Source organism: Eumetopias jubatus, unplaced genomic scaffold (genome assembly GCF_037043125.1).
Source record: "Eumetopias jubatus isolate StellerSeaLion01/CBP00866 unplaced genomic scaffold, mEumJub1_p1.0 scaffold_12, whole genome shotgun sequence".
Classification (NCBI taxonomy): Eukaryota; Metazoa; Chordata; class Mammalia; order Carnivora; family Otariidae; genus Eumetopias; species Eumetopias jubatus.
Genome location: NW_028274818.1, coordinates 35,709,713 through 35,735,247, shown reverse-complemented (window position 1 = coordinate 35,735,247; position 25,535 = coordinate 35,709,713). Strand labels below are relative to the sequence as shown.

At 42.2% G+C, this 25,535-nt stretch overlaps 1 protein-coding gene across 1 annotated transcript; it reads right to left on the bottom strand.

Annotated features, from left to right (window-relative positions):
- Window positions 1–1,342: 1,342 nt before the first annotated feature.
- UTP25 (UTP25 small subunit processome component) lies at window positions 1,343–24,433 on the bottom strand. Its single transcript, XM_028125836.2, has 12 exons — window positions 24,193–24,433; window positions 23,409–23,448; window positions 22,036–22,276; window positions 19,916–20,086; window positions 17,711–17,799; window positions 15,790–16,200; window positions 13,772–13,991; window positions 11,955–12,157; window positions 9,798–9,980; window positions 9,573–9,685; window positions 8,513–8,758; window positions 1,343–1,922 (listed from the first exon to the last, which is right to left on the bottom strand). The coding sequence occupies exons 1-12, from the start codon at window positions 24,297–24,299 to the stop codon at window positions 1,679–1,681; spliced, it is 2,268 nt and encodes a 755-aa protein (XP_027981637.1). The 5' UTR covers window positions 24,300–24,433; the 3' UTR covers window positions 1,343–1,678.
- Window positions 24,434–25,535: the final 1,102 nt, after the last annotated feature.

Below are 25,535 nucleotides of genomic sequence, written 5' to 3'. Positions count from 1 at the left end.
AGAGGAACTCCGTACTGGAAAAGCCTGGCAAAACACTGCCTTAAACAAGTGACTGGCTCGGTCAGTAGAATGTGCGCCTCTTGATATTGGGGCTGTGAGTTCGAGTCCCACACTGGATGTAGAGATTACTTAAAAATAAAACCTTAAAAAAAAAAAATTAAGGGCGCCTGGGTGGCTCAGTTGGTTAAGCGACTGCCTTCGGCTCAGGTCATGATCCTGGAGTCCCGGGATCGAGTCCCACATCGGGCTCCCTGCCCGGCAGGGAGTCTGCTTCTCCCTCTGACCCTCTGACCCTCTTCCCTCTCGTGCTCTCTATCTCTCATTCTCTCTCAAATAAATAAATAAAATCTTAAAAAAAAAAAATTAAGCAAAAACAAAAGAAAAACCAGTGGTCAGTTAACATCATCAGTGTTGGGGCAGGGGAGAGTATGTGCCACCTGAGGAGATGCAGTGAGGAGGACACAGCAGTACATCAGTGTTCCCGCCAACGATGCATAAACTAAACCTATCAAAGGGAAACATTATCCAAAAATAAACAACCTGATATCTGCAAAAGTGTCAAAGTCAAGAAGGCCAGTGAAAAGCTGGGGTACTCTTCCAGAATAAAGGACACTACAGAGATGTGACAATTAAAGGCAGTATGTAATTCTAAACTGTATCCTTTTGCTATAGGGGACATTACCGGGACATCTGGCAAATAGGGTACGAGGATTAGATGGCAATAGGTATGAATGGCAATGTCTAGATTTGATATTTGTTTTTTTGGTTACACAGAAACAGGTCCTTGTTTATAGGCAATACACACTAAATTCAGGGGTAACTTCTATGAGTGATAAGGCCCATCACGTTAGCAACTTATTCTCAAATGGTTTAGGTTCGGTACTTGTAATTTTTATGGGAATATTTTAAGATAAAAATGTTTTTAAAAGTGCAACTTTCCTGTCATTTTAGCTGTTATACGACTTACAAAATGACTACAGTAATAATGAAGACAGTGATATTAAAGATGGCTATTTCAACACCAAGAGTTTCACAAAATTCTTGAAACAGAGTAGAGATTGTTATTTTAAATAATGTGATTTTAAGTGTAAATTTTAAATAAAACATTTACTATTATGAATTAAAGAAAGATCAGTGAATGTACTCTTCTAGGTTGAATAAAAATAGAATGTTTAAGGTTTAAAAAAAGTTTGGCTGAAGAAAAGTAATAGTTTTTGCAAAACCTGTGATCCAAAATTATGATATTCAGTAGCAAGAAGTATTCCAATTTCTCATAACCAGTTCTCAAGCAATGACACATATGCCTTACTTTAAGAAAGCATCAAACAGAAATAGGCAAATCTGAAAGAATTTACCAAGTGTAATAAATTAGAGAATAAAATAACAAAAGAATTTATGGCTTACAAAGAGTTTCAAGTAGAAGTTTTTCCCTCTGTAGACACGTTAACCTCTCGGAATTCTATCAGCTCCCTCCTAACCTCTGAAAGACGTGACCAAATCTGGTTTACATTTAACTTTTCGGGGACACATGACCTGAAAAGAATTATCCAGTATGATGCTGCCTGGTGCTCCTTCCTTGTAGCAGTCCTTCTCTCATATAAGTGATCAGACCTGGGTCCAAGGGCACAGAAGCAAGCATTATGCATCCCGCCAACACCATTCCCTGCCCAACAAATTCTCATCTCTCTCCAGTGATGAAGAGGTGGACATTCTTCTTGGACTGTAGCATCTGTGCAGCACACTCCACACCAACCACAGCAGCCAGCCTCTGGGCATCATACTTAGAGTAGAGGACAGTGCAAGTCCAGGTGGCTTCCTCTCCTCTGCTGGTGGCGCTCAGCATGTTACAGACTTCACTGTAGAAGTGTGGGTACGTTGGCAGTTCATAGAAAATCAGGTTCCTGATCCCTTTAATGGTATACCTATTAGAAGGGGAAAGAGAGGCTATATCTACTTGAGAAAATGTATGGAAAAGCTACCTAAAAGTTTGACAGGGGCAGAGCTCACTCCTGCCGCTGCACGCCCAAGGAGGAGGGTAACACACACACAACCAACAGACGAAAGGTTATTTTAACTTGGGTTGGAAGGACTTATTTTGTGACAACACGTTGGAATTCCTAATGTTTGGCTTAAGATCATGATAAAATAAATTTTATCATTTCTTGAGTCTACTCTGGGTAGACTGAGGTAGACTAGGACTGAAGATCTGTCACAGAAAACTTAAAAAGCAAACACTTAACAACTTAACATTACCCTTAATATAATCAGGCAAAACAGAATGTTCTACAATGGAGAGGAGGTCAGACCCAGTGTATGAGATAAACTGCAAAAACTGTAAATGTGTTCCCATCAATCTTTTCTTGTCACTCTGTAGACATGCTACCTCCATGGCAGATGTCCCAAGTTCATCCATTTACAAAATCCTGCCTGAGGACCCATTAAGCATTATGGAAAAGCAATTAATTTCAACAGCGTATGCACTTCTTTCCCTGCTGCTGTGCGACACAGTGGTTGGTGGTGGGGGGTGGAGACCCTAGGGACTCACCGTATGGTTCGGGTCGAGGTCAATTATTCCCTCTGGGGCCCCATAACAAAAGATTTTACAGTTGACAAGGTTCTGATTTTTCCTATTAAAGCTCTCTCCTATACTGATGTTAGACTCCCTTGGGAATTTTATTTTATTCACAGAGAATAAGCTTTCCTTGTCTTCTTATCTCATGGATCATCCTGACCTCTGTAACAATCCTCGTCTTCCAAACTATAACTGCAATCTACTACTTGGTTCACCCTTAACCTTATCATAAAGAAGACATTCTAACGGCTAATGACTTGAAGAAACTGTTCTACCTCACTAGTTATCAAAATAAACAAACATAAACATAGAGTTCTTCTTCTGCTTAGTATACAGTAAACTCAAGAGAATACTGCTTCCACAATACCAAGAAAAAGCCAGATAACTAACAAAAGCATTCCTTTTCTTGGGCCTAGACAGCTGATGTCACAAGGCAACCAAGTGAGGTGATTCAATGGTGCGCTGGTGTATGCTTAATAACTGCTTCTCACTGAGGAAGAGTGGGTGCTGATTTGAAGCAACTGCCAATTTCTGTGGTGTAAATATTCCCACCATGGACAATTTCAAGCTACCAATGTCATGTTACTGAGCTCAGGAGTTGGGAAGAGACACACAACCAGATCTCAAGAGCCAGCCCACCACTGACTGAACTCTGAAGTGACAAAGCCCTTTGTAGAGAGACAGGAAACAAGAACTACTTCACTCTTGAAGGAGCACAGGAGGAAGACGGCAGCTGCCAAGAAAGTGGGTAGCAAGAAAACAGCTACACTTTTAACAAATTCTTAAAGGGCAAGTGTGGGCCTATGTGACAGTTCAGAATCCCTGAGATTTGTGGGTGCTCCTTTAGCTCACACTCACTCACGAATTCTTTTCCACAGGCCTCCTTTAGGAGTCCTGGAGAAAGATGGGAGGCAAGGCAGAAGACCTGAGAGGGACCCCTTTGGTGAAACCACTCACTTCCCAGACCCCTATCTATATGAAGCAAAACCCTGAAATTGATGAGAGAGGGGCAAAGGTCAACTGTTGCGGGGGGGGTAAATAAAGCAAGTCATCTGGGAGCAGTAAAACTCCACCCCACCCTTCCCCATCACAAGACTTATACCGAGTAGAAAGCAACAGCAGACTGTCCCTGGGGAAAGAGCACGAAATCCACTCAGCCCAAGATCCTGCACTGACATAAGCAGAGGTCTGCCACCACCGTGGGAGAAGCAGGAAACTCTTTCCTGCCAAGACCCCTTACAGATACCAGGTAGGGTTCGGCTGCCATGGAGTGTGCTACAGGAATGCTGAGAAGGCCCCACCTCCACAGCCCAGAACGAACAGGGCTTGCCTAAAACCAACCTGCACCAAGAGAACCCCAACCCTACCTCAAGCCTCACAGGGAGTAACAAGCAAGAACAGCCTGCTACTGGGGGAGGGGCTAGAGTGGGGAGAGACCCCCTACCCCGGCACAGGAGAACAGGGCTTGGTGAAAGCAGAGAGACAATCAGGACACAGAAAAGACCCTCTGGCACCCCAGGCCCCACACTAAGCCACTGTGTGCTAGAGAATTTGAAGTCTGTGAAGAGTGGAAGGTTAGCCACAAAAATAACCAAATCCTGACTAGATTCACAACTCCAACACTAGTGGCCTGACAGAGTAAGAGGTGTGCCTGGGTGTAAGTACTACTCATCTCACCCTCTACATTCAACAGACAGTTATAAAAAAACAAAAATGCAAGAACAAGACATTAAAACACTGATGTACCATTTTGGCTATCAAGTCACTGGCAACAAGTGGGGTTTTGCAGAAATAGGCCAATGGAGTACAAATTATCAGGTGTGTGTATTTTGGGGAGGGGGAGACAAGATATAGGGAAGATAGTAGAGAGCAAATAAGGAACAATGTATAATAAATTTTTCATTGTGTACAGATTTTGAGCTAAGAGGTTTTCCTCTCCATATTTATCCTAATGAAATAAGTAAGCAACTATGCCATCAACTATGCATATGGATGTTCTTGGCCCTGTTGCATATAATAGAACAATTTTTTAAAAAATCTATATACCATTAAAAGGAAACTGGGCTAATTATATATCCATACAACATGACACTATGTAGCCATTAAAAAAGGATGCAATACACACCTCATAGATTACTTAATTAAATAGAAAAGGTACCTTTACAATGGAGAGATCTAGAAGACCCACTTTTTTTTTTTTTAAGATTTTAGTTATTTATTTGACACAGAGAGACACAGCGAGAGAGGGAACACAAGCAGGGAGAGTGGGAGAGGGAGAAGCAGGCTTGCCGCCAAGCAGGGAGCCCAATGTGGGGCTCAACCCCAGGACCCTGGGATCATGACCTGAGCTGAAGGCAGACGCTTAGTGACCTGAGCCACCCAGGCGCCCTAGCAGACCACCTTGACCAAATGATTACATTTAGCATCTCCAAATATGATATAAACTGACATTATGTGACAAGATGCAGTGGAAAGTATATAATATCCTCTATGTAGAGTTCTTACCAAAGATATTTAAGTCAGTGATTCCCAACTTGGCTGTACTTTGAATCACCTGTTTGCATGTATGAAGTATCCATGCTTCGTCCCCAGCCCCAGACACAGGGATTTAATTGGCATTGGGATATGACCTGGGTATTTGGATCTTTAAAAGCTCCCCAAGGGGATTCTAATGTACGGCAAAGTTTGGGAACCACTAATCTAAATAATAAAAAAAAAAATAATTAGACAATCCAGACCCTGGAACATTCTAAAGGAAACTGGATTGAATTCATTAAAAAAAAAAAAAAGTCAAAGAAAAAAAAGCAAGAGAATTATTCTAGGTCAAGGTTTCTTAACCTTGGCATTAATGACATATTGAGCCAGATAATTCTCTGTTGTGGGGCTATCCTGTGCACTCCAGGATATCTAGAAGCATCCTCACCTCAACCCATTAAAACCACTAGATCACTAGAATAACCCTCTAGTCTTGACAACCAAAAATGTCTCCAGGAAAACTGCCCCCAGCTGAGAACTACTAAGATAGACTAAAGAAACATTAACCAAACGTAATGTATGATTCTTAACTGAATCCTGGATTAGGGGATGAAACAGCTATAATGGTCAATGTAGGGACAACTAGGAAAATCTGAATACAGACTACATATCAGATGATATTACTGTAGTAATAACAAGTGGTATGATAATGGTATTGTGGTTAGATAAAAGTTAGGAACTACACGCTGAAAGAGTTAGGGGTTTAGCATCATTAAGCCTCCTGCAGTTTATTTACAAATGCTTCACAGGAGGAAAAATAACATGTGAATGGACAGAGAGAAGGAAAGAAAGAGAACAGGGGTGAATGCAAATGTGGCAAAATGCTAAAAGCTGGTGAAGTCCAAGGAGTTATAGATGTTCACTATTAGTCTTACAATTTCCTTTGAAATGAAATCTTTCCAAATAAAAAGTTGGGGGAAGGGAGGATGTGACAGAGCTATATATACCAACTTAAAAATGGACCTATGATATACACATATGTATGCCAAAGTGTTAACATATTAAAATTGTTTTTCAATAAGCACTTAAAACATATAAAAGAAAAAAAATCCCGTAAGTACAGTGTGATCCCAATTTAGTATCTTTAAAAAAAAAAAAGTCTGTGTGTGTGTGTGTATATGTGTGTACTGGATGTCCTTAAACTAAGGACAAAGGACATGCCAGAGGTCTAGCTCACCTGCCAACTGTGAAAGATAAAGGAGGCACCTACAGCTGATGTGAAAGGCTAGCTCCTCCACACTGTCTATAAAGATGGTCTGCTACTTTCAGAACTGGGATTCTCATGTAGGGCCGGGGGTACTCAGGAACACACCAGCAGCCTTTCCCAACCCCATAAATCCCACCTCCAGAGTTTCTGACTTGCACCCTGGTTGAGAATCCTCCTGCTGTAGCAACCCAGCGACATGCTCAGGGAAAGAGCTGTGAAGCATCCCATCCTCAGGCAGGCCATCATGACCAAAGGCCTGTCCAATCCTAATTCTACTGGTTTCATCCCCCAAACCCACAAAACACGACTAATCTTCAGGTTGAAAATATTTTGCCAGCTTGCAAATGAGCAGTGGTATTTCTAACACTGCCGACTTCCACAGAGAATATAAATAACGAATTTCAGAGTTGGATACTAAAGTTTAACATACATGTACCTCTCCCAAGGTCAAATCAAATCACAAAAGCATTGCAGATAAAAGCACCTCTCATCACCTTGGTGACCTCTCAAGCAAAAAAATCTATAGTTGGAAACCTTGAGATAATTAGCAGTCGCAGAACACTGAAGCACATTATTTCTATTCATCTTAAACACAGAATATACCAATTAACCTGGCCCAGGGTATAAAGTAAGTGATACATGCTAGGTTTGTCTTTATTGTGATTTGGGGGCAAAAGAGTTTGGTAAATACAGTGGTGTAAGACAGGGGACTGTCATGCCTACTTGAGACATCATGCCCTCTCCTTGAAAAGCTGCTCTTTGAGAACAGTCTTCATCCCAGCCTAATTCATACTTGCTATAAACAATCACACTGGGACGTTTTCCAATCCATCCACTTCACTTAAAAGGCTTGCTTTCATGTGTCAAGATAATGGAAAACGAAGGGCTCTTAAGATCTGCTGAGTGCAAACTCCCCCAAAATATCACTTTCCAATATGAATGAAAACAACAACTTACTGGAACAAAGCAAATAATGATGCCAACAAGCAGGCATTAATACTCTTTGGCCAAGCAGCCCTGTGTAGATGGCCAAAAAGGGAGCCCAGGGAACACAAGTGCAGCCATTTCTCATCTCTCCATTCTCAGATCACCCAGTCAGCAGAATACCCAAAGAGGTCATGTCATGTCAGCCTCCTCTGCTATGGCAGGCTGCTGGATTCCTCCCTCCCCATCTTGGTAACAAAAGCATGTCTATGGAGCACATCCTAACATAAGCATAAACTAAAAGGCAAAGCAATGCCAACATGCATCATCGAATATGCTCCAAAGCCTGAAAGATTCTGGCTTCTGTGTTTGGGGTTCTCTGAGAAAACGTGCCCCTCAGTAGTATATATGACTGAGAGTTAAACAGTAAAGGCAAAAACATCAATTCACTGAACATTATTGCACATCAGGAAGGAAAAGATAATAGGATGCAATTTCCATCTCTCTATAGATAAGGGTTTAAAAAGGGCTTTTTCATTTGACAGCAGAGACAGACTTGGCAAAACAATAAAATACCTGACACTTCTGGGGGCACAAGTGGCTGCAAATAGTAACAGAAGGCTCAATATTACTAATGCTCTAATTAGAATTTTTTCTAAAAAGCAAATACAATTTGTCAAAAATCACATAATGGGGAAGCTAAGCAAATACTGAAATCACTAAATAATCAACTCTAAGCCCCTCCCCTTTTGCCTCCCACAAACAAGGGGCCCCTCAGTCCTGGTCTCCTTGTGAGGAAGTGTGTGTGCACCTCCTCAAAACACACCTTAACTCTCTGAACACTGACCGTGTGCTCAGCCTCCAATTCCACAGACCACATAGCCTCTGCTATTTTGTCTGTGCTTCCATGACAGTTCCCTCTCCTTCCGAGATTCACTTCAGTTGTGCTACCTCAAAGCGTTCAACTGAGTAATGTCTTTCTTGAGGTGTACAACCACAACTACAGGAAGTATTCCAAGTGTGGACCCACTCCAGATCTGCACACAGATTACACTACAGTCACTCACTTGTCTCTACCTTTTCCAACAATACCCATTTTGGGAAGAGACCAACCAACCAAGAAGAGTTCCAAAACCCTCTGGCTTCTCCACAGAAAGTAAAGTGAAACAGGACCTTATAGCACTGCAAAGACTGCCACACACTCAGAAGCAGGCCATAATTTGCACTGCATCTTCCCCTCCTGAGAGGACACTCTAAACCCAGCACTACTTTACCTTTTGTAGAAATGGAAGCGCTCTGTGAGGAGCAAGAACTGTTTCTCTCCTTGAAGGAAGAAATGTCTGGCCCTGGAGATACCAGACTTCTGGGTGTACTCGCAGATGTGGGTGAAATTCAGTTCTTCCTTCTTGAAGTAATTCCGGAGGCGCACAAAGTCAAAGTAGGAGGGGACATAGATGAGCGTGTGAGACATGACGGCATCACGATACTGAGGCAAAATCTTGTTCACAAAAAAGTTAAACCTGATTTGAAAAAGCAAAGGGCAAAGTCAATGATTTAGAGATTGGCCCACAATGTCACCACTAACTGGGTTACCCTGGGCAAGTCACAGTCTCTTTCTACCTCCCTCAAAGAGGCCAATCTGGTTTACATCATCACAAAGAGATTATGTAAGGATAAAAAAAAAAAAAGTGCTAACTCAATTCACTGTAAAAAACCAGATGTGATGTCAGTGTATCCCAGAGAATTATTCTAGAAGTAGATAAGCACACCATTCATTCATTCATTCATTCATTCTGTGGTCAATTAACCAACAAATAATTACTGAACACCTCTCATACGCAAAGCATCTTTCTCCTACCATGGGTCTCCCGATGAAACACAATGAAGAGACAGGGAAAATGCAGAGAGAATTAGAAATACTGGAACCCTTGTATTTGCAGGAGGCAAAAGGTGAAGAGCTTATAGTTGATTATTTAAAGGTTGCAGTGTTTGCTTCTGGGCATTAGTTCTTGCCCTGAAGGGCTTATAATTAAGTTGTTGGCATGGAACACTTAGCAGCATTAAGCAGTGTAATGTAATTAAGAAATGCCACAATCTCATGGGAAGAATCCCTGATTTACAGTACCAATGCTGCCACTAACTAGCTAGGAGAACTAGGACCTCTCTGGGCCTCAGTTTCCTCCTCTGTCAGTGACGACCGGGTTCAATGATCTCCTATCATTTGGTAAACAGTAATCAGCAAAATCAACACAGAATCCAATTCTAAATCCATATCCTGAAGCTAAATCCCTCTCTGTGATCCCCAGGGACTAGAGACTAGGGAGGGATAGGTACCTGGCATCAATCACCGAAGCTAGGTTTTCAGCTTCCATCCTCTGGAAGACATGTGGAAGCTGCACCAGGACATGGCTGATGGAGCCTGTCATTGGGACGTTCCTCACAGCCACCTGCCAGGAGTCAATGAGAACATTAGGAAGTGAGCCATCCTCGCCTTAAGCCTCATGACCCAAACAGTACACAATGCTTCATGAAGATCCACAGAAACGAGGAGGAGCCCACCTGGCCTTGCAGATTGACGCAGTACTTGTTGAACACGGAGTTGATCTGGGCATCCTGTAGGGCCCCAAAAAGCAGGGTCTGGCGATAGTACTTGGACCAATTATTGAGGTTCCACATCCTTACTCGAGAGAAGTCCACCCCATGAGAATCCAAAGGCAGTAGGTTCATATGGTTCATCAAATGCTTTGAGCAGAAATAACACTAGTATTAATTTTTATTGAGGATGTACCTGTTGGGCATTGCTAAGCATTTTACAAGTCTGTCATCTTACTAACCCCATGGAGTATGTACAGCCAAATTCCAAATTCCACCAGAAAATCAAGGCTCAGATGGGTGTGAATTGCCCACTTAGGTGAACACCCCCAACAGGAAGGTAACCTAAAACTGGCTACCTCTTGGACCTTTCAAAAAGAATCAAAATAGTACCTCCAAGAATATTCCTTTGAAAGGAACTTCTGAAATGCCACCCCGGTCACTCTAGCGGTTCCTCAGTCCCAGACTTGGATAAGAAAGGAAATGACATGGAAAATAGAGCTGTTACTACTGGGTATTTACCCCAAAGATACAAATGTAGGGACCCGAAGGGGTACGTGCACCCCAATGTTTATAGCAGCAATGTCCACAATAGCCAAACTGTGGAAAGAGCCAAGATGTCCATCGACAGATGAATGGATAAAGAAGATGTGGTATATATACACAATGGAATATTATGCAGCCATCAAAAGGAATGAGACCTTGCCATTTGCAGCGACGTGGATGGAACTGGAGGGTGTTATGCTGAGTGAAATAAGTCAATCAGAGAAAGACATGTATCATATGACCTCACTGATATGAGGAATTCTTAATCTCAGGAACAAACTGAGGGTTGCTGGAGTGGTCGGGGGTGGGAGGGATGGGGTGGCTGGGTGATGGACATTGGGGAAGATATGTGCTACCATGAGCACTGTGAATTGTGTAAGACTGTTGAATCACAGATCTGTACTTCTGAAACAAATAATGCAACGTATTTTAAGAAAAAAGAAAAAGAAGAAGATAGCAGGAGAGGAAGAATGAAGGGGAGTAAGTCAGAGGGGGAGACGAACCAGGAGAGATGATGGACTCTGAAAAACAAACTGAGGTTTCTGGAGGGGAGGAGGGTGGGGGGATGGGTTAGCCTGGTGATGGGTATTGAGGAGGGCACATTCTGCATGGAGCACTGGGTGTTATGAACAAACAATGAATCATGGAACACTACACCAAAACAAATTATGTAATATATGGTGATTAACATAACAATAAAAAATTAAAAAAAAAAAAAGAAAATAGAGCTGTTGTTCTTCAGTGACCTGGTTCTCAAAACAGGATATCCCCAGAGCCACTATACATGCCTTTCCCTCAAATTACAGAATATGACTCAACCATCAACATGCCTTTTCTATTTTAATTATATTTTCACTTTGAAATATATATTAAAGGATAATGAGTACTATAAATGTATTCCATACTTTATAAATTAAAGTATCCCCTTTATTTGCCCCAATCTTCCTGGGTCCCTACAAGCCCTGGGACTGTAGAAATGAGTTCTCAAATGCCTTAAAAAAACAAACCTATGGTTCTGTGATAAGGACTGTTCCAAAGCAATTTTGTCCAATCCTAAAATGGACAACACTGCAGAGTGTGTGGGGAAGGAGGAAAAAATTACAGCCACAAGCTATAGTAGGAGGATAAGGACATCCTACCTTTCTCTGTAAGACAAGATCATACATTAAGAAATCTTGAGCAATGTTTTCCCATTTCCACTGAAGGCCAAACAAAAGAAAATGAGCATAAACTGTAGGAGGAATTATATTAGGTAAAGACATTCCTGGTCAGGAGGAACCAATCTACCAACCAGCCACACTAAAGTGGTCTATTAGCAGAGGTGACCTTAAAGGGGAAGAAATCTTTTCTGGAGATTTGAAAATACTGGTAAAAATTTTTACTTCTCTGCATAATTATTGCCAACCTATGGGTAGAAGAGGAGATAAAAGGCTTTTTCAAATTGGAAAATGTGAAATATTTCCATTCCCAAACTGAGTACTCATTTGGACTTAATAACCCTTTAAGACTTAAACTACTGAGCTTCTTCTCTCTCTAAATGTGAATGTTGTCATTCTAAATGTGAATGACGGCCATTACCAGGACATGCTCCCAGTTCTGCATCAGGTAGATGTCAGCTTGATCAATGATGAGAAGCTCAATGGAAGACAAAAAGTCAAAATCTCTCTTCTTCTCTCCTTCTGCACCAATGATGGTCCTCAAGCCCAATGGGGAGGCAATGAGGATGTCGGAGGAGTAAAAGGGGGCATAGAGTCGGATGCTTCTCTGAAGTATTGCCACTCCTACACAAAACAGCCAAGTACACAGCCATTCATTAGTTCCCACCAAGCCATTAGCTTCCAACCGCTCACCGTGCATGCTGTACCTTCACATCTTTCCCCTTAGCACGTGACCGTGCTCCAGTTGTTTTCCTTCCTAAAATAATCATCCTCCCCTTGCCTCTATGGTCCTGTCTAGCTCTCATTCTCTTCCTTTTGGCTCAAACTTTTCCAGAGTGGTCTCCCCACTCACTCCTCAGTGCACTGCAATCTGGCCTGAATCTCAGGACTCCACTGAAAGGACTCTTGCCAAGGTCACCAATTCAAGGACACTCACAAACACATAAAGCAGTATATTGAGCACATCCTCCTCAAAATGTTCTTTTCCTCACTGGTGGTTTCCATTTCTTTAACATTCATTTCTGCTTCTATCCCTGACCTGGCCGGCCCATACCTACCTTTCCAGATCCAAACAGCTCTTCCACAAGTCCCTGGTTCGGCTCTAAGTTCTACTCACACCCTATATAAGTTTATGGGTAATAAATCAGTAAATTTATTCACTAACCACGGCTGTAACACCACCTCCACAAAGATCTGTATTTCCAGTCCACATCTCTTTCCTGAGCCTAAAACTGACATATATCAGCAGCTTGCAGGACACCTGCACAATGTTTAAAACTAAACATCTACTCTCTCGTCCCCACACCTGACACTCCAGCCACGCTGAAGCCTATGTACACCTTAGGTCATGCTCGACGTATTCACCCTGATGCCTCTGCATGTGCAGTTCCCTATGTGAACACTTTTCCTCCACTCTGACCACTGCTCTTTGTAACAGACTAAATCTTAATCAGGTCTCAACTTTCTATAAATGGCAACTCCACTAGGATGCATTCCCTAACTACCCTATCCCTGTTTTGAGTACAGAAATTGCTTTAAACGCTCCCGGAATATCCACTGCATCCTCTGATCAGCACTTATCATTCTGTACTATTTTCCCATTAGGCCAGATTTCCTTAACAGCAGGAAGCATAACTTTTATTTCTATATCTTCAGCTTCTTAGCAGTAGCTGGCACACAAAAGATGCTTAGTAAATGTTTTTCAAATGAGCTTATGTGACTAAAAGACATTTTCCCAAGAATTTTACTCTATCAATATACAACCAACCAAGTATACGGGAGTTGAATGAGAGACAAGCAAAGATGTGACACAAGTTCAGTGGCAGTCAGTAAGTTGTGAGTGGAGGTACTTCTGGGGTAGGCACTCTACATGGCCAGTGGGAGGGAGGTCTACCATTACGCATAGACACTCAGCTTATTCAGCCTCCCCAGAGTGACCCACTCAGCCCCTGTCACTTCCAACTCCCCCTGTAGCAGCAAGTACTAGCTATGGGTGTGCCGAGACACTTCGGCCATAAATGTGCATGTATCTTTACATACAGCTTCAGAGGTGCTCCACCCCGTTACCCAAGGAAGACTCTCTCCCCTGGCAGACATGTCTCAAATGCACCCCGGTCCTGGTAGGAGGACATTTCACCCCACTGAGAGAATGCCTAATTCCAGGCTTCTTAGCCTCCGGCCATGTGAACCTCACACCATAGGTCCCTCAGGGTTTGAGTTCTGACAAGAGGGAATTACCGATCCGAAAGTGGTCATCGATGTTACCGACAAACACAGCTTCGTAATCCTCAGGCCTCTTCAGGTTGGGTGGTCTTTCCTCAGGATCTGAGCCATACTCTCCCTTAAACCTCTTTTTGTTGCTCACAATTATTTTCTTCTTACTGTCACCCTCAAGGAGGCTGATGAAGAGCTGTACCACTCGCAGAGCAGCTTCCCGGAAGGGCACCACTATCAGCACCTGTGGAGAAAGCCATGGCAACCTTGGTGGCACAGGGGGAAGGACCAGCCATTGCAGGGCAGCCTGCTGAGGACATGGAGCTTAAGAACCCTCTGTAGAGCGGCAGGCCCTGGAAGGGCTCGTATCTCGGTCACCCCCTTTGCAAAGGACCTGGCTCGGTACTAGAAGCTGAGCACCTCTCATATCTACCGTATAGCAATTTCTGTACTCAACAGCACCGTGTCCTATGAACTTTAATCTCATGGCCCTACGGGAGGCAATTCTCAACCAGAATGTGGAAATATCTTTCAGGATTAGGTCAATGCCTTTAACAGGTGTCCACTAGCAAAAATCCAATATAAACATAGGAATGTTACTCTCATTTCTGTCTCCCACAGAACTTAGTACAGTATTTTTATGCATAAGCCCCAAGGAATAAATATATGCTGAAAAAATTAATGAATTAGGAAAAAAATTTTAAAAATAAAATAAATGAATTAGGTATATAATAAGTAGAGAACAAATAAAGCTGGTAAGGAAAAGAAAGGATTAGTGCGTCACTACTTTTCTATTATGTTCCCTAGTACACTTTTCAGAAATGATGAGAAAACATTTCTGAAATAAGATCATATCTCAATGGGAAATGCAGGACTCAGTTTTCCAAACATTTCCAAAAATGCTTAAAGTTACAACTAGTGAAAATGAAAATAGAATATGCTTAACAATGATAAATTTCTAACTACCCTTCTGTAAATATCAACAATGTAAAAAACCTCTGTCAGATCCCACAATTCATCAAATTCTAAATGTGCTTCATGGGTAATCTGACTCATTCTTTTCTATAACTCTAAAATTACGTTCAAGACGCTGAGACAGTTTTCCAGAAAGGGAACCAGCACAGCTGGAGGGGTGCAGTGAGTCAGCCTAGTACAGTGTAGCACTGAGTGCCCATGACTGAAGAGGGCCAAGTTACTGTCCCAGCTACAACACGAAGTATCTAGGCTTCGGGTTCCCCAGCTATCACATAGGGGGCTGGACCAAGAAATGTCTAAGAGCCACATGAGTACAAAACCCTAGAATCCTATGAAACTCAGTGAAACAATCTAAAAAGATAAGAATTCTTCAATATGGAGGGATACAGGCTTAGGGGGAATGGGGAATGGACGACACAAGATGAAGCCACATAACATGAATAACGTGGGCCCAATTAAAAGACATTTTCTACCAAAGCTCTAAACCCACTGGAACTTAGGCTTACAAGCCCAAATAAATGTAATCATCACTTTAAGCAATAGTAACTATACAATGGAAAAATAGGAATTTCTGTTTTCCAAGGTTTACTTATGGGTGTGGCTCAGTAAAGAGAATCCTTGGCTCTAATTCCATCTCTGCTACTCCTTCCCGGGGGGCTCTTTAGCAAGGCCCTCTACGAATCTGGGTGTCTGTCCATAGCTGTATTATTTAGGGATTGGATAAAAGGCTTCCTAAGGTTCCATTCATTTCTGAGAATCAAAAAAAAGAGATTTATAATGGAGTTATCATTTATGTATGTTCAGGGTTATCTTTAAAGAGAATTATCACAGAGGTACCTCTGACTCATGAATTTCCACTTAAGTCCACGGTTAGAAACAGTCCACTGAGTTGTCTGCGGCACTGTTCTGGCACTACCTGGCCCATCTAACATGCTCGCTCTTGGACTCATTCATTATTCCAGTATTCGTATCATTAAAATACCTGAGTACGGCCAAGTGCCAGGCACCTATATGGCAGTGACTTGCAGCCTCCTTCTGGAGGACAAAGCTCTCCTGCTGCCACTTACCTTGGGCCTTGTTAGCCCTTGGTCTCTGAAGTCATCATCGTCACCCACCCCAAGTTTCTGGCTGCGGCATCTGCTATTGTTACCAAGCACCTGGGCATTGGCTTTGAGGACATGATTTATTACATGTAGGCAGTACACATGGCGGATCTCCTCCCCATTCTTCAGGGCAGTCCTTTCTGGGTAGAAGAGGTCCCGGTAAGAATTCATAATTAAGAAGAGCTCTTTCTGGAGGGATGTGAAGGGGCCACTTGATTTTGGGAGACCAGAAAGGAACTGGCTGTTGGTCTTGGTCCAGGTGGATTCCAGAGGCTTCTGGAGATGAAGCGACTTTAAATCAATGTCCTTTGAGGGTTTAAATGTCTCCAACTTCTGAAACTTGGATGAAAAGACAAGTTGGCCCAATATGGGCCACTAGGGAAAAGACAGATCAAGACATAAGTTAGAAATTCATTATAATACATTGTGTTCACACAGTAATTTCTAATTTACCAAACTCTCTCTGATTTGCCAGATCACCTCATTTAATTCTCACCAACAACCTGCAAGGTGGACACTATAATGCTCATCTTACAGTTTAGGAAAGCAGAGGTTCAGAGAGATTATAGGATTCAGACAAACTTGATCCAGGAGAGAACAGAGCTGAGAGCTTGAGCCCAAGGTTTCTGACTACAACCTGAGCTCTTCACTATGTCAGTGTGTCCCAAATTATTCTGTGGAATATGTTCTAGGAAATCAAAATTTATTCTAGGAAAAAAAAGGGCTCCATGGTCAAATAACTTTGGTAAACATCACAAAAGCTAATCCCCCTCAGGGAGAGTCACAATGTATATTAGATACAAAAGGTTCTGATGAGTCCTATGACAAGAGCTCTATTCTCCCGTATTTAACCTCAAGTTTTCCAAATTTACTTGGGCATGGAATACATTTTTTTTAAGATATAGCTATTAAAATCATACACTATATTTTTGTGAAATACCAATTTGGGAATTTTTGCATTGTAACAAAACTGCTGATCTCAAAGGGGTAAAAAAAAAGGATGATCTCAGCAATAAAAAGAAATGGATTATTGATATGCCCCCAAGAACTGGGGGTGGATCTCCAGGGAATTATGACTTTGGGGTGAATAAGGGGAACCTCCACCTGATAAAACAGTACAGAACTAAACACACACACAAAAGAGAAGGAGCAAAACTGATGAAAGCTGAGTAAGACAGAAGGGTGTGTCAATGTCAATTTCCTGGCCCCGATACTGTAGCATGGTTTCACCAAGATGCTACCACTGGGGGAAACTGGGCAAAGGGCATAAGGGATGTCTTTGTGTTATTTCTTTAAAATGCAGCTATAATTATTATTTTAATAAAAATTTCAATTAAAAAAGGATGACCAACTCTTAAAAACAGCATCCACTGGTAAAAAACAAAAAACACAAAGAAGCAAAAACTGTTCCACATCTGAGTAACTTAGTTGTGAACCTATCTCAGGTATTTCAAACAAACCAACAGCAGCAGTAGCTACTGTTTTACTCAATACTTTCTATGTATCAGTCAGTAAACTAAATTACTTCATTTTGAGGTAAGCATTACTGCCCCCCTCTAAGAGATGAGAACAAGATAAAAAAAAAAAAGGTAGATTAACTTGCCTTGGGTCCTGTAACAGCACCTCTCAGATGCTGGTCTAAACCCTGGTGTGCCTGTCTTTGAAGCCATTCTTCCCTGGCTCCCACACTCCAGTTTCCCAGGGCCTCTCCTGGCTACACCTGTGCCCCACGAGGCTCTTCCAGCCTTCCTATGTGCTATCTCCCCTATCAACTCAACTACCACTGGTGCCTATCATACATTCAAGGAGACTGCCGAAACCCAAGACCCTTGCTTTACTTGGAGCTTCACTTCGTTTGTGACGGGGATGACCAAGCAATACTTACTTTTAGCTGATGAATAGTTTTGAGATTTGTGGCAACAGCCTGAATTTCTTTTTCCTTCAGTTCTTTGTTCACATGTTGTAGAAATGGATCTAATTCAGAAATCAAGAATGTCAGATAACTTGGGAGGAAACAGCAGGCATTTTTTGGTCTTCCCTCTAAATGGCACACTCTTTTCACAATGTTAACTCATCCTTTTTCCCATCTACTTTCCCCATCCTATCTCCCAGCTCAAAAGTTTCTAACAGGTTCTTTTTCCTAAAGCATTTCTCTAATCACATTACTTCTCAGCTCAAAACCCTTGAAGAAACTTCTCAGTCTGAAATTTGGGGCACTCTAGGATGTACACCTCCAATCTACATCTCCAATATAATTTTTGAATTATATGGCCCTCAAATTCTTCTGCCTCTGTGGATTTCCTTCCTTCAATTAAAAATTCTATCCTTCCCTTCACCTCATTTTTGTATGTCCAAATACTACCAGATTAGCGTTATCTCCTGACTCACAATAAATATTTCCCTACAGCCTACTCTGCCAGGCGCAGTGCTGGTTCCACTAAGAGGCTATCCTCGGATCCTCCAGACAGTACCCCAACCTGCCCCCACCCACCCACCGCAACACTGTAACATCCCTGAGAGCAGGTTCCATGCCTGATTTCTCTTGTACTGCAGGACACACAGAAATGCTCAATACTCAACTGGGGTGAACTAATGAACCAAATGGTAGTACCTATACTCGGGGTTATTTTCAGTCCTCTGAGCTGGCCACCCAACCCTCCCTTCCAGTCCCATCATTAAGAAGCAGAGAAAAGTTAAATGGCCTATGCAACGATCCAAATGGTAAAACTTCAAATGCAGTGCACTTTGTACTAAACACCTAAGAGTGAACAATGGACATAAGAATTCTAGGTGCTGATAAATCTGTACAGGCAAAACCACCAGAGGAATTTTAGGATAATCAAGTAATGTCTCCTCCATGGTTTTTATTTTTTAGAGGGGGAGGGAGGGAGAGAGTGCGCGTTGAGTGGTGGGGAGGGGCAGAGGAAGAAGGAGAGAATCTTAAGCAGGCTCCACGCCCAGCAGCAGAGCCCGCAACAGGCTCACACAACCTGCGATCATGACCTAAGCAGAAATCAACAATCAGACGCTTAACCAACTGAGCCGCCCAGGCGCCCCTCCTCCAAGGTTATTAAAGTTTTTATGGTTTGGAATGGAGTTAGTGCCCAAATTCTACCTGCTACTTCTCTTTCTCCAGCACAATAGCCAACAGAACCAAATGAGTCAAGTAAGAATTAAAATTTCAGCTTCATTAATAGTAGAGCTGGGTGGGGGCGCCTGAGTGGCTCAGTTGTTAAGCATCTGCCTTCGGCTCAGGTCATGGTCCCAGGATCCTGGGATCGAGCCCCGCATCAGGCTCCCTGCTCAGCAGGAGGCCTGCTTCTCCCTCTCCCACTCCCCCTGCTTGTGTTCCCTCTCTCGCTGTCTCTCTCTGTCAAATAAGTAAATAAAATCTTAAAAAAAATAAAAAAAATGGTAGAGCTGGGTTGAAGAAGGGCAATGAGGCCAAAAATGGCAGTCAGAATACAGAATGAGACCAACCTGACTTGGCCTCTAGGTACAGGCTGAGAAAGTGGATCTGAGAGAGCAGAGACCTGCCTACACCTACCATACAGAGGCAGGCCTTGTCCAAGTCACTGCCACTGGGACAGAGGCATGACCAAGAGGCTGAGAGAGATTGGAGACAGAATGGCGCTTTTTGGCTTCAAAGGTGCTCCGTGGTAATGAGGACCAATGAAATTAGCCAATCCTGAGTCTTACAAATCTGGAAATTCCTACTCCAATAACAAAGAGCAAGTGAAGGGTAGAAAGAAAAATACAAAATATTTTTCTCCTTTCTCTTCCTTCCCTTTTTTGGGAGAAAATCAGAAATCTTCCCCTAACCCCAACTGTGGAAATACGAAGTTTGCGGAACTGGCCTTCCCTACTATCACTCTTAGGCCGTCTGTCTTACTAAATAGCCTCCTGACTCCCAGCACAGCCTAACCACTGAAAACCACAAAATAGTTCTGAGAAGTATTTCTGCCCAGTTCTAGATATACGTTCTAAACTGTTTCTATTGCTGCTCATTCCAGTAATGAGATTTAACACGTATTAGTGCACAAGCCCCCATACTAAGCACCTGGTGAATGCAAACACACACTGCTCTGACCTTGTGATACTTTCAGAGAACATGTGCTTCCACTTTCCTCTTCAAGAAAATTGGTTTCCAGGCTGAAGAGTGACTCGTGTTTTGCATCTGTAAACTCCTCAAGGGATTCTTGTGATGTGCCAAGCAGCCCATCCCCACCTTTTCCTTCAGGGTCAGCTGGTAAAACCGTACCTGTGATTTTGAGAAACATTTTGTAAAATTATTTATGCATAAATGTAATTATACTTCTATGGACAAATAAAATTTAATTCCTTAGCCTAAATCAACACTGAAGTTTATTGCTATTATTTACTTTTAAGCAAATTCAGGTGGAAGACAAGTTTCAAAATTAAGCCTGATGGTTGACCCACTTCCACTTCTAGAAACTTATTTTAAGATGATAACTAGACAAAGTACACTAAGATGTACATGTAAGGATGTTCAAAGCAGCACTAATGATTATGACAAGAAATAACTGGAAAAATTGATTTCATCCTTTTCTATCAATGGAGTACTAATTAAATTACCACATATCATGTACAATGAAATACCATGTAATTAAGAAGCTAATTTGAGGGCGCCTGGGTGGCTCAGTCATTAAACGTCTGCCTTTGGCTCAGGTCATGATCCCAGGGTCCTTGGATCAAGCCCCACATCAGGCTCCCTGCTCCGTGGGAAGCCTGCTTCTCCCCCTCCCACTCCCCCTCCTTGTGTTCCCTCTCTCGCTATGTCTCTCTCTGTCAAATAAACAAATAAAATCTTTAAAAAAAGAAAAAAAAAAGAAGCTAATATGAATCCATGATTACTCACATGGAAAAGATCAAAGAAAAAAGTAAGTTACAGAAGTGTATGAGCCCATTATGCACATACACATATACACACACACACTTTTACTCACACATATATCCATAAAAAGTAATGGAAGGTTATATAAAATGTTAAAGGTGTTCATCCCAAGGTGGTGGAGATACAGGTTAACTACACTACCCTCTTAAATTTTTATGGTAAGTATATACTACTTTTATAATAAAAAAAAGCACAAACTTTTCACTTCTAAAAATCCAAAACAGGAAATAAAAAACAAACAAAACAAAACAAACCCTAAGTCTGAGGCAATGAACTTTTATCCCTGTAAAACTGATGAATTAAAATACTGAGAATGATGTATGACACCTTATAGAGAAAAAACAGCTGCAAGGAAAACAGGCATTACAGTATGATATAAAAAGTTACTCAGACATATTGACAATGAGATATACAAATCCAGCAATACAAAGTCATGAATTACTAATACATGAACAACATGGATCAGTCACAAAAAACGTGAGGAGCCAAAGGAGCCAGACACAAAAGGATACATACTGTATGCTTCCATTTATATGAATTTCTAGAACAGACAAAACTAATCTTTAGTGAAAGAAAGCAGGTCAGTGGTTGCCTCATGCCAGAGAAGGGAAACTGACTACAGAAGGACAGGAAGACACGTTCTGGCAGTATTGGAAATGTTCTCAATCTTGATTTCAGTGATAATAACATAGATGTATGTGTCAAACTCATTTAATTGTATACTTAAAACGGGTACACTTTATTGCATGTAAATCATACCTCCATAAAGTTAGTTTTAAAGTTAAAAGAAAAAATTCACCTAGAAGTCTGAGATATAGTTCCTTTAAACTTTCAATCTCATCTGTTCTCTGAAGCCCCCTCATTTACTCTGACAATGTGCAACCAGCTGGAATCTCTTCAAGCCTTATAGCTAGCTATTCCATACAAATCTGCTGTTGAAAATTTTTGTATATTTTGTCTGTCTTCCATTAAACTTGGTTTCTCTAAGGATAGGCCAGTGATCTCTTTGAGACTGTCAAAAACAGCATTATGTTCTCTTTCCTCTGAATCAAGGGATCTTTACCTAGGACTGATGAAGTCCTGGAAATCATAAGCAAAAATATTACTTCTGCATTTTTCTGGCCATAGGGTCCTGTGTTTTCACAGATTCTCAAAGATATCACTGAATCAACAAGGTTAAGAGTCTCTGCTTTGGATCCATGTGCTTTCATCCAACTCACACAGTACAAGGCACTGTGCTCATGGGGCAATCTGTCCTGACGAAGATGATGAGCCCACACACCAAAGACACTTACTCTCCTGCACTTTGGTAAACTCCCCTGTTGTCTCTTTCTCCACACTGACGTCACTATCACCATCTTCACTGTTTATTTCCGCCTCATCTACGGCACTGTCTTCTTCCTCTTCTTCATCTTCCTCCTCCTCATCTTCTTCTGGAGCATTCCTTAATGTGGCAAGTAGTTTGTGGTACCCAGAAACTTGTTCTGGTTCACTCTCTGCTTCACTTTCAGAACCTGAAGTATCTGAACTCTCTGACTAAAAGGAAAATGGGAAATTTTATTTTATTTCTTTTTAAAGATTTTATTTATTTGAGAGAGAAAGAGAGAGCATGTGTGGTGGGAGGGGGAGAGGGAGAAGCAGACTCCCCACTGGGCAGGGAGCCCTACATGGGGCTTGATTCCAGGACCCCGGGATCCTGACCTGAGCCAAAGACAGACACTTAGCCGACTGAGCCACCCAGGCGCCCTGGAAAAAGGGAAATTTTAAAACAAACATATTATTCTTATTTCTACCTTATGATTATCATTAGGCCAAAAATATAACTGGTTCCGACTTGCATAAATAAAAATTAGCTTTTCTGTAAATATGCAATCTTATCTATTCAATGATGCACAGCAACCAAGTTATTTTAAAAAGCTAGTATAGTGGGATGCTTGAGTGGCTCAGTCAGTTAAGTGTCTGACTTTTGATCTTGGCTCAGGTCATGATCTCAGTGTCATGGGATCCAGCCCCACTTTGGGCTCTGTGCTCGGTGTTGAGCCTGCTTAAAATTCTCTCTCCCCCTCCCTACCCCATGCATGCATGTGCTCTTTCTCTCTCTCAAAAAAACAAAACAAAACAAAACCCAAAACCCAAAAAAGCTAGTCTAGCTATGATTTTAGAATCTTTTCATCTTCTTTGAACTGCTTATGTTCTATATGGGAAGAAAGTGGACTAAAAACAGAGCTTTAGATTATAAGGAGATCTAATCTATGTGTCAGATATTTGGCATGCTGAAAGGAGCAATAGAAAATTGCAATACAACAAAAGAATGTATTGGTTTTTTCAGTTTGTTGTAATGAGTTAGGACCTTTGTTCAGTTTGCGGCTCCTTTTATGTTAAGTAAACAAGATACTCCTTTAGGATTCACCAGGAGCCCTCTGGTAAGCCTCCTTGACAGGTTCTAATAGGCTAGTCTCTCAGGAGAGTTTCAAACTCTGGCTACCATACTAGTTATCACAATGGCATTATAACAGACATCTGCATTCAACACTAAGCAATATTACTAAAATAATAGCTTACATCTAAAATCAAAAGGAGTGGAAATGTAGCCAGGCTTTATTATCATTATATATAATCTTAAACAACCAAGAACCAACTACTATAAAAAAAAGGCATAAAGCATTACCAGTTGATAAATCTGTGGTTTTGCCTCCTTTCCAGAAACCCTGAGAAGAAACAGGTAATGTTAAACTCTACTAGCATGTAGCAATTAGTAAAAAGTCTAATGATAACTTTAAAGGAAAAAAGCACAGTATACTATTATAAATACATCATAAGTATAGTCATGTAAAAGCCACATTATGCACCTGGACAGGGATTTTAAGAACCTAACAAACTGATAATAACTGACAAATTAAAAGTTTAACAAGGTCACATGACAGACTTAACTGGCTCTCATCGGAAAGAAGTATCACTTTAGCAAATAAAAGACCTTTTCTAGCACATTTCTTAATTATAATGCCCCTAATTGCTGATGAAGCGGCCCAAAGTGGAGTGGCGGGTGAGCACTAAGACCCTAACTGAGAGTTTGGACACTTCGAGAGGAGCCCGCAATTACCGATACACTGGTTTCCTCATTGTAACTGGCTAGAACAGCGATGTCTGAGGGCCGAGCCAATTCTTTAAAAACACACAAAAAACCAAAAACAATCTTAGAAAACCTCTGACGGTGCAAAAACCAGCACCCCACCCCCACAGGGGGCGTGCGGTCTAACTTAAAGCTAAGGGCTCAACAAAAGCTAGAGGACCCACGAAAAACCCCATCTCGGGCGGGATGCCACCGGCACCCCCCCCCCAAGCCGAGCGCGGGAAGAGTGGGGAGCAGCCCTGCCCCGATGCCCAGGGAGACCGGCGGGCCCAAGTTGGGAAAAGCCACGGGCACCGCTGGCCCCGGCACTGCCCCTCCATACTTGTCATAGAAGGGATGCTCCTCGCCGAAATCCCGAAGATGCTTCTTCTGCTTCTTAGTCAGGGTGGTGAGCAGCTGGCTCTGGCTGCGGCTCCTGCGTTTGCCCATAGCAAAAACGTCAAAGTCGCCCACCTTCAAAAGACGCGTTTCCCACCAAGCAGCTGTCTCGTCAGCTCCCACAAGCGGGGTCGCCCACGGCGCTTTACGGCGGAAGCAGGTTGCCAGAAAGCAGAGCCGTTTTACGTCATAGCTGTACCACAGGCGTTAGAACTTCCTGGTCTCGATTCTGCCCTCTAGTGAAGCTCTTTTTTTTTTTTTTAAGATTTTTAAATTTATTTATTCGACAGAGAGAGACACACGGAGAAAACACAAGCAGGGGGAGCAGCAGAGGGAGAGGGAGAAGCAGGCTCCCCGCTGAGCGGGGAAGCCCAACGGGGGCTCAGATCCCAGAAACCTGGGATCATGACCTGAGCCGAAGGCAGACCTTAACTGACTGAGCCACCCAGGTGCCCCTCTAGTGAAGCTCTTTGGAAGCGCATGCACGCGTGCCTTTTGGTTCTCTGAGGTCGAGAACGTGGGCGGGCAGGCTTGGGGCTGCCCGGGTGCTTAGATGGGTGGGCTTACTTTGTGCTTCCTTTTGGGTCTGTGGGAATCCTCCCCTTAAACGGGTGGTAGCGGAGTTGGTTGAATGCCCTGAGTTTATGTTGTGCTATAATAAAAATACCAACCAATATTTAAGGGTACCAGCGCATCTCACTTCATTGTCACAGCAGTGCACACACAAAGAGGTCCTGTTCATATGCGCAATATTGCAGAGCAGGAAACTGATGCTTAGAAAACATTGCACATTAAAAAAGAAAAGGAAAAAGAAAAGAAAGAAAAAAGGAAAACCTTACACACTAACAAGAGAGGATGGGAAATTTTGTTTGATGCGACCACAAGCTTTTACTCACTAGGGTCGGCCACCTATGTGTGCTGTATCAAGAACGGGGACGCAGGCTGAGATACCCGCCCTCACCCCCCCTCATTTCCTGAAAGTAATGGAAGAGCCCCTAGAAATAAGTCTCCTACATTCGTCATGTTACAAGAGCCGAAACTCATCCAGAGAAGGAAAGTGACTTTCCCCAAATCACCCAGAGTCAATGTTAGAGAATGCCATAATACTGAATTAAGTGTCTCAAAACTGCACTTGGACAAAGGGGGATGGAAAAACTTTTTAAGGTGGTGTGATCGTTCCAGATCTTGATGGTGGCGGTGGTTACATCTTATATGCAATTACCAAAGTTAAACTGTACATTTAAAATTGGTGAATTTGGGGCACATGGGTGGCTCAGTCTGTGAAGT

Bases quoted from the DNA above. Each gene is read 5' to 3' on its own strand.
- UTP25 (XM_028125836.2), bottom strand. From the start codon at position 24,299: ATGGGCAAACGCAGGAGCCGCAGCCAGAGCCAGCTGCTCACCACCCTG. The intron at 8,759-9,572 runs GTACCTATCCCT...TTTTCAAATCAG, and splicing joins GCTTCGGTGATTGATGCCAG to GTTTAACTTTTTTGTGAACA. The intron at 1,923-8,512 runs GTAAAGTAGTGC...CCCTTCTAATAG, and splicing joins CGCTTCCATTTCTACAAAAG to GTATACCATTAAAGGGATCA.